General features: G+C 50.3%; 1 protein-coding gene across 1 annotated transcript in view; it reads left to right on the top strand.

Annotated features, from left to right (window-relative positions):
* Positions 1 to 4,187, top strand: part of MARCO (macrophage receptor with collagenous structure) — a 38,224-nt gene extending 34,037 nt beyond the window's left edge. The window contains exons 16-17 of the mRNA XM_079132960.1: positions 216 to 392; positions 1,656 to 4,187. Coding sequence (XP_078989086.1) covers positions 216 to 392; positions 1,656 to 1,786 — 308 coding nt within the window. The 3' untranslated portion in view covers positions 1,787 to 4,187. The remainder of the gene's footprint in view (positions 1 to 215; positions 393 to 1,655) is intronic.
* The last annotated feature ends 9,207 nt before the right edge of the window (positions 4,188 to 13,394 follow it).

Below are 13,394 nucleotides of genomic sequence, written 5' to 3'. Positions count from 1 at the left end.
CCACACAGGCATCTGCTTCTGTGGCCTCTGTGCACCGAGGCTGCAAGCAAGGTCGAATGGAGGCCAGGAAGTGAGATTTTTTCAGACTCATGATAGCCAGCCAGGGGGATTCCTTTTCTATAGCTCGAGGACCTCAAAAAATGAACAGGAAGAACCTGCATTTACAGAGGTCCTGGGAGCTTTCTTCACCTCTCCCCATGTACTTTCTCACCCAGGCACATCCTTCACGCATGCCAGAATCATCGGCAGCAGTAATCGTGGTCGGGCTGAAGTTTACTATAAGGATGTCTGGGGGACAATTTGTGATGACTCTTGGGAAGACTCTGATGCCACTGTCTTCTGCCGCATGCTGGGTTACTCCAGAGGAAAGGCCATCAGCAGTTATGGGGGTGGTAAGTGAATTGTCCAGGAGGGGCCTCTTTCTGGGGGTGCTGAAGTGGTGTGTTGACAGCCTTTGGTTGCAGGTGACTCAGTGTGGCTTGGGTTAGGAGAAAAGTAGGTAGTGGCTCAAGCTTCAGAGGCTCAGTGCTCTGGACTTACCTCCTTCTGGCTTGGCCACCCCAGGGAAGAGATACCATCTTCGTTGTCCCAGCAGTGACAGTGAAGGCTTTACAAGCCTTTGGGCTTGCCTGTTGGGTCAGTGTCCATCTGGTCCTGGAATCAGAATGCCACATGGGTGTTTGCAGGAGTTGACTCTCCAAAGAAGGGAGTAAAGATGGAGGCCAGGCGAAGACAGATGTTCGCAGCATCTGTCCAGAATTCAGATTCCCAGCAATCTTTTTTTTTTTTTTTTTTTTTTTTTTTTTTTGCGGTGCTGGGGATCGAACCCAGGGCCTTGTGCTTACAAGGCAAGCTCTCTACCGACTGAGCTATCTCCCCAGCCCCCCAGCAATCTTGACTGTAACTTGACTGGGGGTAGCTCAATGCTTGCCTAGCGACTTACCAATCAATTTGGGGAAGATGTTTTGAGGTGCAAGACATCAGCTTAGCTTATGTCTTTTTTTCTACTCAAAGGTGAAATCATCAGCAAAGAAATTAAGTCCCCTGGCTGAGCCCCTTTCTTTGTTCCTAGGAACTGACTCAGCACAGACACTAGGCTAATTCCCCCTGCCAATGTGCACCCACCCCCACCAAAGTACACCCTTGCTTTTTAATCTGGATCCAATGGGGCTGTACAACTCCTTTAAAATACATGTTTTCCTCATATAGATTAACCTATATAAAGTCATGAGGGAGTATAAATGAGTATAACTGACTGTAATTGAGTAATGTAACAGTTTTCAATCTCAGAAGTGAGAGGGTTTGACAGAGGGGGGATGCTTTAGACCCATGAGATGACATGGTTTAAAAGACTTTGGGAAAGGTGGAGACAGTAGCAGTGAATCAGCAGGGGAGAGGCTAGGGGACCCTCGGGGGAGATTTCAAATAGGACGTGAATGAAGTTTTAGAGTTCTGAATGACGGTTCTATGGAAGCATAGGGAATGAATGGAGTCAGAGTCATTCCAAGAGACCAGACGCGCTGTTAACACGTTGGGCGGACCTGATGTGGAGGACTTGACAGCCTACCCCAGACGGGAGCTTCCGGGGACCAACATGGCAGCTTCGCTTTTCCGTAATCCCTCTCTCCTCTCCACTTTGCTTCCTCTACCTCAAGGAGCTGGGACAATCTGGCTGGATGATGTCGCCTGCACAGGCCAAGAAACGACCCTGTGGAACTGCAGGAAGAGCAACTGGGGCTCTCACAACTGCCAGCACAGCGAGGACGCGGGCGTGGAGTGCAGCTGATTGAAGCCCTGAGCTCCCGGCTCTGTCCCCAAAGCGTCTTTGGGCTCACACACATGTGGACAGGAGCAAGCTCTCCGATGGTTCCCTGGGATTGGCTGGGGAGGGATCATTAATAAAGCCCCAGGCATGACCTGGCAATGCCATGGGCGGTGGATGTACACCAGAGGTAGCAACGCCCACCCCTTACTGATATGCCTGCTCGACGCACCCTTTCTTTGAATTCTCACAGGCCCACGCACACAGGGACAGCTTCACCTGATACTCCAGGAGCAGGGTAGGAGTGGAGGGTGCCTTTTGAAAGGTCACCTGCTGTCCGCCTTGGTCCTGACCATCCCTTCAACTATGGGCATCTCTGAGGGCTCCCTCCCCTCACACTGGGGCCTCTTACCCTATCTTTGGCCATGCAGCAAATGAGAGGCTGGCTGGCAGTTGGCACCAGGTGGCATGATAAATATGAACTGTACTTTTCAGCCAGAAGATTAGTTCTCATTAGGATGGGAGCTCCATATATGCAGGGACTTCTGTCTGTTTAATCAACCCCAGCAGAGACTCTGAAAATATTTATTGAATAAATGACTAAATTAAACCAGGTAGGTAAGGAGCTCATCCTGAGGGCCTGGCTCCCCGCCCCTGCAGCAGTCACCCCCCCAGATGTGAATGGCATCTCAGGGTCGCTGTCTTTTTCGCTGGGTGTTGTCAATGGTCTATCTGAATGTGGAACCTGGGAGAGTGAACTGCATGTGTCACATGACCCCACAGTCAACATTACCTCTTTTTTTTTTTTTTTTCAGTTGTAGATGGACACAATACCTTCATTTCATTTATTTTTTGTGTGGTGCTGAGAATGCAACCAGTATCCCACACGTGTAGGCAGGTGCTCCACCACTGAGCCACAGTCCAACCCATCATCATCTCTTGACCAGTGAGGAGGTTCAGCCTCGGAGCATCATGAACATTGCCCAAAGTCAATTGCAAATGGCAGAACCACGTTAGAAGACAAGAAGGGATGAGAGACGAAGTGACCTAAGTTTATGGCAACCGCTTAGCACCCCAGGCAGAGGGTGAAAAAGTCAACCCTGCAGGAACAAGCTGGGGCTCCTCCCTGTGAGACTTCATCCAGCCCCTAGGACCCAATGGCATTTCCAGAGTTCAGCAACATTGCTAAAGTGGCAGGGGACAGGGAACACTTTGGCCCTTGATTGGGTAGGGCTGCCTTAGCCAGCAGAAGACTCTATAATGGAGCACTTTGGGGGGACACATGGGATGGGGGATTGGTAAGTCAGAGAGGAAGACAAACATTTTAAGCCATTTTGAGGGTCCCTGAATTTATTGCATATTTTGCAAGTGTGTAACTAATTAGGTTTATTAGCACCCATCTCCCCTTAAAACCTGTTCCTAGAAGCCTTTTGTCCACAGGAAGGAAAAAGCAGGCACTGCCTGATCTAACAGCATCTACACCAGCCGAACCTCCAAGCTGACTTCCCGAGCCTCTTCAGAAAGAGGGCCAGAGAAAGAGTTGAAAGTGGAAATAGCCTCCCAAGCTTTTGATTTGGCTCATCAAAAGCTGTGCCTGGTGACTTGATCCTGGCTGTTTAAGTAAAGGAGGTCTGAGCTGAGCAAGCAAGAAGGGCCTGGAAGTTGGGTGAACCCCTCACCCCCACAGTGGATGGTGGGAAGCGGGAGCGAAGAGGCAGAATAGAGGGAGGGTCTCTCCTGCAGGCTCAGGCCCAGCTCCCCAACCTTCATTTCCTATTCCAGGATCTGCCTCCTCCAAGAATGATGGACAGGGGTGAGGGATTGGTTCCTGCCTGGGAAAACCCCTCCCTTCATTCCTAGGGATGCTAACTTGACCTTTGACCCTGACAAGGAACCAGCCTCCCTGATTCTGCCATTTGTGTACCCTGGGGGGGCTCATTCATGCCACCCCACTCCAGCCCTAACCCCACTGAGCACCAAGCTCCCTAATTCTGCCTCTCTAATATTTCTCCTGTATCCCTAATTCTTTCTCTCTTTGCTGCCAAGATGGCCTAGGACACAGCATCATGGCCTGGGTGCTCTGAACATCTCCCAACTAGTCTCCCTCCTCCACACTCCACCAACTGTTGAGTCTTCATACAGATGCATGAGAGATCTTTAAATTATTAAGGCGCTCTGTCTAAAGCCTTCCATGGCTCCCCATTCCCTTAGGTGTGGGCCAGACTTAGCACCATGGCTCACAAGGAGGTATTCCTGACCATCTAGCTCACCCAGGGCTCCAGTAGGCAGAAATGTTTCCTTTCCTGTTACATCCAACACCTTTGTTCACCCGCTTTTCTTATGCAATGTCACACACAATAGGATCTTGGGGAATATTTTTGGATTGATATTTTTTAATAAATGAAGAATTGGATGAACCAATAAAAGAAAGAATGGATGTTGACCACAGCGCTTAGCACTTCCACGCTGGGGCTCCTGCAGAGCTGGGCAGTAGACCTTGTGCCACATGCCACTCTCTCTACATTTATGTGAGTCAGATCTCCATTCACAGGTTCCCAGACTGAAGGAAAGGCTTTCTCCTCTGCCTTTTTTGTTTTTATAGGTGAGCTTGCAAAACAGCATCACGGTGCCAAGTTATATTACACAGAGAGTAAAGTTTAAGACTTATTCCCCTGCTGACTCCACATTCCCACAACAAGCCCGCCCAGGCCACCAGGTACAAGTGTGATAAAGTCGGCTCCTGCCCTAAGTCCCTCCTTGCCTCCTCTGACCTTGACTGAGCAACATTGGAGGGCACCAGTGAAATCCTTCTGGCCCTTCACTTGTGTCCCACCCCCCGGACCCCAGTAAAGGCACCTGTTTGAGGACCTGGCCTTGGCCCACTCCCTGCTCCCCACCTGCTGCATTGAGCAGTCTCCTGTGTGGCCCCCTGCAGATATCTCTCCAGGATCTGTGATTTTCATAAACTGGGTCATCCTCTCTTGTAACTGCACTGAACCGATTGTCCCCTAAACTATCACAGGATACTAGGGCATCATGTGATGCAAATCATGTTATTCCCATCCTGCACACAAGCAAACGGCATTTCAGGGAGGGTGTGTGATGTGGTCACGTTGGCTCCACTCAGCCACCCTGATATGGTCTGTCCTCCGCGTCCCTGTGTTCCATGTCCACAGATTCAACCAATCGCAGATTTGAAATATTTGGGAAAAATATCACATCTACACTAAAAATGTCCAGGTTTTTCCTTATTTTCCTTTTCCTTATTCCCTAAATGGTATAGTATAACAACCATTTACATGGTATTTACACTGTATTAGGCATTATAAGTCATCTAGAGATGATTTAAAGTATACAGGGGGATGTGCATGGGTTATAGGCAAATACCGTGTCATTTGATGTAAGGGACCTGAGCATCTGCAGATTTGGGCATCCACAAAGGGACCCTGGAACCAAACCCCCCATACTGAGGGACAACCACAATAAGAGCCATTGCAACGTGACTTTGTAGCCATCTGAAGCGAGATCTGGACTGGTCTTAAGACTTGTTTTGGCCAATAGAAAATGGCAGAAGTGCCACATCTCCAAGCCTGGGCCTCAAGGGTGAACAGGGCTCAACTGCTGTCACTGAGGCCATCCTCCATCAGCCAGCCCACAGTTAACCACAGGGACACAGTGAGCACAGCCACAACTGGTCACAACTCGCCCACATCAGAACTCACTGCCCCACCCACCCATAAACTCGTGGGGAATCATTCATAGCTATGACTTAAAGTCACTTCATTTGGAGGTGGTTTATTGTACAACAATAACCAGTTCATAAAATTAACTCCATCAGTGACAAACAGCTGGTAAGGAGCAGGGCTGGGATTCAGACTTGGGTCTGTCTGGCACCAATAAGACTGAGAGAGGCACCTGTGCAGGGGGTCCTGGAAAATTCCCCAGGAAATTTCAGATGTTTAGGGGACAATGTAGCAGTCATGGTGTCAGCCCCCTGGGTCTGTGGGGCTGACGAGGAACCAGATAAAATCAGCAAAATGACAACGCCAGTTGCTTGGGCATCACCTCTGCATGACACTGTGGTAGGAGACTTGAAGTATGTTTCCCTTCTCCTTCTCCTGCCCTGGGGACACTGTGCTTTGACTCTGGCCTGCAAGACAGATGCCAGGGCTGAGCACATAGACTAGAAGGGAAAGAGCAGCAGGACCCTCAAAAGACCCTCTATGAGAAGCTCTTTTTCATTTAAAAAATATTTTTCCATGACTGGGGGGTGCCCATTATGACTATATATTTAGAAGCTGAAAAAACCTGTTAGTGAAAGTGTAGAATGCATCATCAAAGAGGTCAGCTCTGCCCCTCCTGAACTCAAACTCTCCATCCTTGTCCCCCTGGGTCTGATGTCACTGGTGAGCAAACCCCTCAGAGAATGGGAGGCAGCCTCTGCTGGGTGGGCTGGGAAGAGAAGCGGGTCTCAACCGGAAGGAGTCAGGTAGCGTGCAGAGGAGGGCTTGGTATTTTATAACAAGTTGTAAAAAGTCCTGTTTGTATGTTGATAGCAATGACCCAGGAGAGAGAGAGATATTAATAATTCAGGAGAGAGGGCTTCATTTCAGGAATCAGGTCCTTAGGAGGCCTAGAGGGGAAAGGACTCTCAGCAATCGGTGGGAGCAGGAAAAGTTTTTCCATTAGAGCAGGAAGGCAGACAAAACTATGAATAAAGATGCAGCAGCCAGTGGATCTGGTGGTGGGAAGACAAGGAGCAAGGGAGTTCTCATCCGATTATTTCAGTATTCTCAGAGGGCATGCACCAAGGGCAGTTGCTGAGTAGAGCCGAGAGGAATAGGTGCTGGGGTTGTTGGGGGAGACGATGTGACTGTGGGGTGGGAAGGCTCTGTGGCTGCCTTTATTGGACATGTCAGGAGTAGTCAGGGGGACACCCATTGAGTACTTACCCTGAGCCAGGCTCTCACTGTCTTAATCCGCAGACAGCCTGCAGGGCACATGCTCCAGGGCCATTGTACAGATGAGCTGCGTGAGAGGCAGAGGTAGACTGCAGACCAGGTGTATGTGATGACAGAGATGGACAGTCCTCCCCGTGCCTGAAGAAGACACCCTGCTGCCTTTCACGCTCTACCCCCCCTTTCTACCCAGCTGGGCATCACTTCATGCCACTGCTAACCTCCTGGCCACATCTCATTTCCCACAAGTGGCAAATCTGGGCCCTTAAATACATCAATGGTTGGGGATCCTTAAAACTCCCACTGCAAGATCCCCTCACCGTGCTTAAAGCAGTGCCATGCTCCTGTCCCCACCCCCACCATTTTATACTTCACCTTCCCCTGTGACTTGCATGTGCCTACTGTGTGTGAGAGGCAAAGACCCAGTTCCTAATCCCCAGGTCGGGGCCACTGGGGAGCACCAGGAAACGAGACCCATCCCAGCACAGAGGAATGGATTGGGCTGCCCAGGGCTGACACTGCTGCCCTCCTCTCTCTTTCATTTTTGCAGTGTCAGGGACTGGACACAGGGCCTTGGGTGCAAGGCATGTGCTCTACCTCTGAGCTATGTCCCCAACACTTTTTTTTTTTTTTTTTTTTTAATTTTGAGACAGGATCTAAGTTGTTCAGCCTGAACTGGAAATTGCAACCCTTCTTCTTCAGCATCTGGAGTAGCTGGGATTGCAGTTGTGTGCCGCCAGGTCAGGCTCTGGGCTGGCCCGGATACCGTTCTGTGATCAGACCACTCACCAGCCCAGATCCAGACAGGAATGCTTCTCCTTGACCCCACTGCCTAATCCATATTGTAAAATTTTAATGAACAATAACAAAACTGCTTTCGGGTACCTCCTCAAAATATTACTAAAGAAAACATGAAATTTGCATGTGCAAATAGCACTTTTCTGGATTTCCTGACTGTAGTCCTCTCTGCCCTTCTTGGTGGGGGCTGGGAGGTACATAGCAGGTGCACCCTGATGCACAGTAGGAGTTTGAGATGAGTTAGGTAGTTGACTCCTGGTGAGAACCTGGTAGACTCTGGATGATGATTGGCAGTGGTCGAGGTGGCAGGGCAGAAGACGAAAAATAGTCCTGGGGTGCATGGGTTTCGACTCGTTGGCCCCATAAACATAATCCGGGCTGCTTGCGCCCTAGAGCTTGGATTTCCTTCAAGGCCGCGGGGGTTGGGGGGTTCCCTTACCTGCAGATCCGGCCGCTGTGGGAGGTCGCCTTCTCTCTCCCGGCACAAGGGGGCGCTGCAGGCCGTGCTCAGTCTGCCAGGCGCCAGCCTCGCTCATTGCCAGGCTTGTCAGTCAGTATCCCGTCCTGGAAAGACAGCAGGTCCCCGCCAAGGTTCTGGGACTGCACCACCCCGACCCAGCCCACGTCAGAAGAAATACTCCCCCTTCATACGTAGATAAGCACCGGTCCTCCGCCAGGCTCCCTCCTTGGAGAGATGTCATAATTCCTCAGCACAATCCCATGGCAGTCTGTACCTCCCCTTTACCAGGAAGAAAACTGAAGCTCAGGGAGGTTAGGTTATTTGCCCAGGACCACAGGGTGAGCTGGTGAGCAGCAGAGCTGGTGGTCCAAGTTCTACCTACCTTCCGTTTCCCATGCTCCCTCCCTGGGATGAGGACTTTGGGCAGGAGGAGGTGACTTCTCCAGCAGGTGTGATGGGGGAGTGTTTGATGAGCTTGGGGGTCATGTTCTGCAGTAGAACAGCATCAAAGAAGTGAGGGGAACTGAATTCTTGTCCCCACTGGATTAAATACTAGCTTGAGATCTTGGATGGTCCTTCTCTTCGCCAGCTTGTTTCCTGTCTAGACCACCAAGGTTGAGACTAGGTCATTTCAAGACCCCCTGCTTTATCTGTGGGCATCAGAGGATCAGTGCTCCCCCAAATGCCCCTCACCTCAGGCCTGCCTGAGTGGGCCAGATGGTCCACAAAAGGAGAGAGGTGAGCACCAAATCCCTCATCAGCAGGGGACCAGATGTGGCCTTGGAAGACCCAGGGCACTGGCCACACCTCATGCCCTTAGCATCAGGAGAGGCCCCTGGCTTTGCAGCCTCCCTTCCCTCTCTCCTCAGGCTCTTTCTCCCAAGAGTGTTTCCAGTTTAATTCCCCTTCAGCAAACCTACCCAGGCTCATTCTCAGCTCCAGGCCCTGCAGTAGGTGCTGGACATGCAGGGGGCATGACCTGTGCCAGTCAGGCCCTCAAGGAACTGCCTTGGCCCAGTTAGGGTGATAGAACTATCAACAGACAGCCCAATCCAATATGGAGTCCAGGGACACAAAAGAGGACAGGGGACCCACGGACTCGTGGGGGACATGGGAACTTTTCCATGGGAGTCCTGCCTGAGCAGGGTGGATTGTAAAGGTCGGGAGGGGAGAGGGCAGACCTGTAGGAAGAGCAGCCATATGAGCTGGGTGTGGGGGAGGCCAGCACTTGATCCAGGTAGGACAGGGTGAGGGCTGGGACAGGACAAGGGGCATAGGAGGGGAGGGACCCTCCACACACAGTGCAGGGAGTTGTCTAAGTTGATTGCCAGGTGGCCGGCTGGGGTCCCCAGGAGTGTGTTGCACTATTTACAGCAAAGAGAATCCAGGAGGGCAGTCCTGGAGAGATCAGCTTGGGTTTGGCCTGTGGACCTGAGAAGAGCAGGGGCAGGAAGGATCCTGTGGGCAGCCCAGCCTGTGGAGGAGGCTTTCCCAGGGCACCTAAGGAGTGGAGTGAAGTTCTCAGAGGCAATTAAAGCAATTCAGTGATGCTGATTGTGGCCCCTGCTGTCATTGATAAAAGAGCCTGCAATTAATTAAAAATGAGCCTACTCCCCTGGCAGACTGCGCTTACTACACTCCCCGGTCTGTGGATGATGCTGTTTATCTCCTGGATGAATGAACCTGCCTCTCCAAGAACCTCATGGTGGATGGCCCAGCAACCTCAGGCTCAATTCCCACTGGGCAAGGTGACCTGGGGGTTACTGCTTGCATCAATTTGTCCTAACAGCCTCCCACTCCAATTCATGCCCTTGTGGAAGGCTTGTCTCAGTCAGAACTGAGGCGTGTGGGGCAGAAGACACAGTGGCCCAGAGGCCAAGCTCCCTTCCTGAGCCTGCAGGCCACTCAGGGCTCACCGAGGCAGGACACCACATGGAGGCACCGCTCACCAGCCAAGTCATGGAGCAGCTCCTCGGTGCCAGGCACTGTGCCAGGTGCTGGATCCATGGGTGGAAGACAGGACCAGGCACCAGGGGAGCCTGCAATCTGGTGGGAGAGATGGAGGCATCAGCAGACAGTCCAATAGGGCATTATCATTGACATTTGGCCAAATGATAGTGACACAAATGCCAGAGGATGAGCATTGGAGAGACTTGAAGGAAGGGAGCGGGTGGGCCATGGGGTGCTGTCCCAACATACTTTCTGGTGCACTTCTTAAGAAGTTCCCTTTTTTAATGAGCACCTTCTGTGTGCTGGGTCCCTGAGATGAAGCATCTTTCTTTGTGGCACCATCTAGAATGCACTTCAAAGAGGGAGAAAACAGAACAGAAGTGGGGGGGGATGGGGTTCAGGCTCACGGATATCTGACTCCAGGGCCCAAACTCTCTACTCACAGTGCCATCTGCTCCAGTTCTCTGCAGGCTCAACTCTACAGGAAGAACTACCAGTACATTGGAGGAATGGAAGAAAATGTAACCAAGGCTTGAGTTGGGGTCTGGGAAGAAATGTACAAAAATAGAAATCTGACTGGGGGAGATTATCGAAGGTCATGACTTGAATTGGGTTCCCTCACTTTAGAGACCATGGAGGTCCAGAGATTGACCCAAAATAGCAAGTCAACTGCTGGGCTGTATTGGAACTCGGGTCTCCTGGGTTCCCAGACTCCTTCACCCCACTGTACTGGGCTGCTCTGTCTAGGAGACAGACATCACACACACACACACACACACACACACACACACACACACACACACACACAGAGCTGACTCCTGCCACAGCTGCAGCTGGGGCAAGATGGCGGGTGCTGGTGGTGGCACCTTACTGGAGAACTTCGTAAGGGCCTTTATGAATAAGATGCAAAGACAACAGTATTTCTCAAAATAAACAAACAATGTGGCCCAGAGGGATGCCCAGAGAGACTCCCTATCCTGGACCTTAGGGGATGAGCAAGATCTCTCATACACAAGCCAGCAACTCGATTAAATAAATTTTATTTAAAATTATTTAAAATTTCTTATAAAAAGTAGTACATTCACATGATTAAAAAGTTCAAAGGACACTTGGGAATATAAAACACATAATCCCAGTCTTCCTGTTACCCTGAGCCCTACTCGCTCCTCCTTCCAGACATACTTTAAACTCAATAGTCAAAAGCCAGACGAATTATTTCTACCCAAAGACCTGCTCCTGCATTCCTTATCTCACTTCTACCATTCATACAGCATCTCAAACTGGAAATGGTGGCTGCTTTCACATGTATCCCCCCCGCAAAAATCATTTAGCATAACTCATATACAGTAGACGGGCTTTTTATTAACACCAACGGCAGCATGCTAAACACGTTCTGTGCTGCGCCGGGTGCACGAGTACCTCGTCCTTCCCCATGCTGCGTGATATTCCACAGTACGGAAGCGGCATAATCACTGCCCCAAACCCTGGCTGGGGAGTATTAGGTCGTCTGAAGTCTTCGCTCTCCCCAGCGGAACTGCCATGAGCATCCCTCCTAGGACACCTTCATGCACCTCAGGAAAGTCTCCTGTGCGGCCCCTTGCCACGGGAGGAATCGCTGGGTTAAATGCATACGGATTTGAAATGCTGACCTACTGCTAAATCACCTTCTGAAAAGCTTATACCCATTGACTCCCAGCTGTACTAAGAGGTGCCTGCTTCCCCATGCCTTCGACAGCCCTGGGTAATAATGAGCATTTAATATTTGCCCATCTGAGATGTGACTAATGATGTCTCATTGTTGTTTTGAATTACCTTTCTATAATTATGAGTTAGGCTGAAGGTATTTTCATACCAGCTTTCATATTTTTAAGAACTTCCTGTTCACATCTGCTCATTTGAGATATTTTTCTCAATGATTCTCTCAAGATAAATTAAGGAAATTGGGCTTTTGTCTCTCATGTGCATTGCAAATACCTTTTACAGTCTGTCCTGAAGCATCCCCTCCCCCTTACAAAGCCTTTTAATTTTTTGTGCAGTTGATTTTATCAATCTTTTCCTTTGTGGCTTCAGGGTTAAGCTGTTATTTAAATATTTTATAGCTCATTCAGTTTTCACCCGTAAAGTGTAAGCTGCTTAGAGTAGTGCCTGCAGATCCCAGCACAACGCCTCGTGCTTGGAAGGTGGGCCTTACAGAGTCTAACTGGATGGGCAGGTAGGTAGGTGGGTAGGTAGGTAGGTATAGAATAGATGGATTGACAGTTCAATGGTTTATAGATAGATAAACCATTATTGATAGTAAGGTAGATGAAAGATAGATGGAAAGATGGATAAAAGATAGAAATTAAATAGGTAGAAGATGGATGATAGATGAGATAGAGGAATTGATAGATGAATTTATAATTAAATAAATTTATAGATAACGATCAACAGGTACGTGAAATATGGATGGATAAATAGATGAATGATAGACATCAGATGGATAGATGATAGGCAGGTTAGATGATAGACAGCTCTGGAGAGATGGATGGAGAGAAAGAGAGAGAGAGAGAGAGAGAGAGAGAGAGAGAGAGAGAGAGAGAGAGAGGAGGTCTTTGACAGTGTTTACCATTGCTCCCTTTCAAAACCAAATGATCTCCATGTTCGATGGATCACGTGCATTTGAAACATTCCCCTGAGGTTTTGGGACACTCTTGGCATCTCATCCACTGTCCCCCTGCCTCCCCTCAGCCTGCTTTTCTGGCTCCTTTCTCTCTCTTGCCCCTGAAGACTGCCATGCCCACTCTTCTTTCTAGAGAACCCTCCTGTTTCCTAGCAGGGATGGTGCCCGGGGATGGGGCCAGCCTCAACTCTCTGCTTCCCCTCCAAGGAGATGATGAGGAAAGAGGAGGAGAGGGAAAAGATAAGCCAGCTGTGTGTCTTCTCGTGCTTTAGCTAAGCTTGAGCAAGCACATCCGCTAAAGACTGCTATTGCTGTCCATGGTACCTGAGGACCGGGCACTGTCCCCCCCGACAGCCAGCCTCCAGCCAAACCCTGGCCCTCCCAGCATTACTATTGCTGCCCCCTCCCTCCGGCTGCCCCGGCCACCTTGCCCTGTGCTGCAGCCGAGGACTTTCTCTGGATGTCCCACAAGTGCCTTCAAGCCAACGGTCCCAATCTGGGACCCGGCTTTCCTACCCCCTCACCACATTCCGCCTTTCCGGTGAAGATGTCACCACTCGTGTGATCTCACAGAAAGCCAGCAAAGGGGCTCTGTCCAGTTCTCCCAGTTCTTCTGTCACCCAATTGACCTCTGACTTCCCAGCTGTCACTGTCTTAATCCAGTCCTCTGCCCCCCACCACCCCAGTCAGCCAGTCTCCAGCTTGTCCCCCGCCTCAGTTCTTGCCCTTTGCAGGGTCTCTTTCTCCCTGTAGGCAGAAGGATTTTCTCAGTTAAAATCGACCCTTATTGTTCTCTTGGCCCAGCCC

The sequence above is a fragment of the Sciurus vulgaris genome, assembly GCF_902686455.1.
Source record: "Sciurus vulgaris genome assembly, chromosome: 3".
NCBI lineage: Eukaryota > Metazoa > Chordata > Mammalia > Rodentia > Sciuridae > Sciurus > Sciurus vulgaris.
The sequence above is the reverse complement of the archived record's forward strand: the minus strand, read 5'-3'. Positions and strand labels throughout refer to the sequence as shown.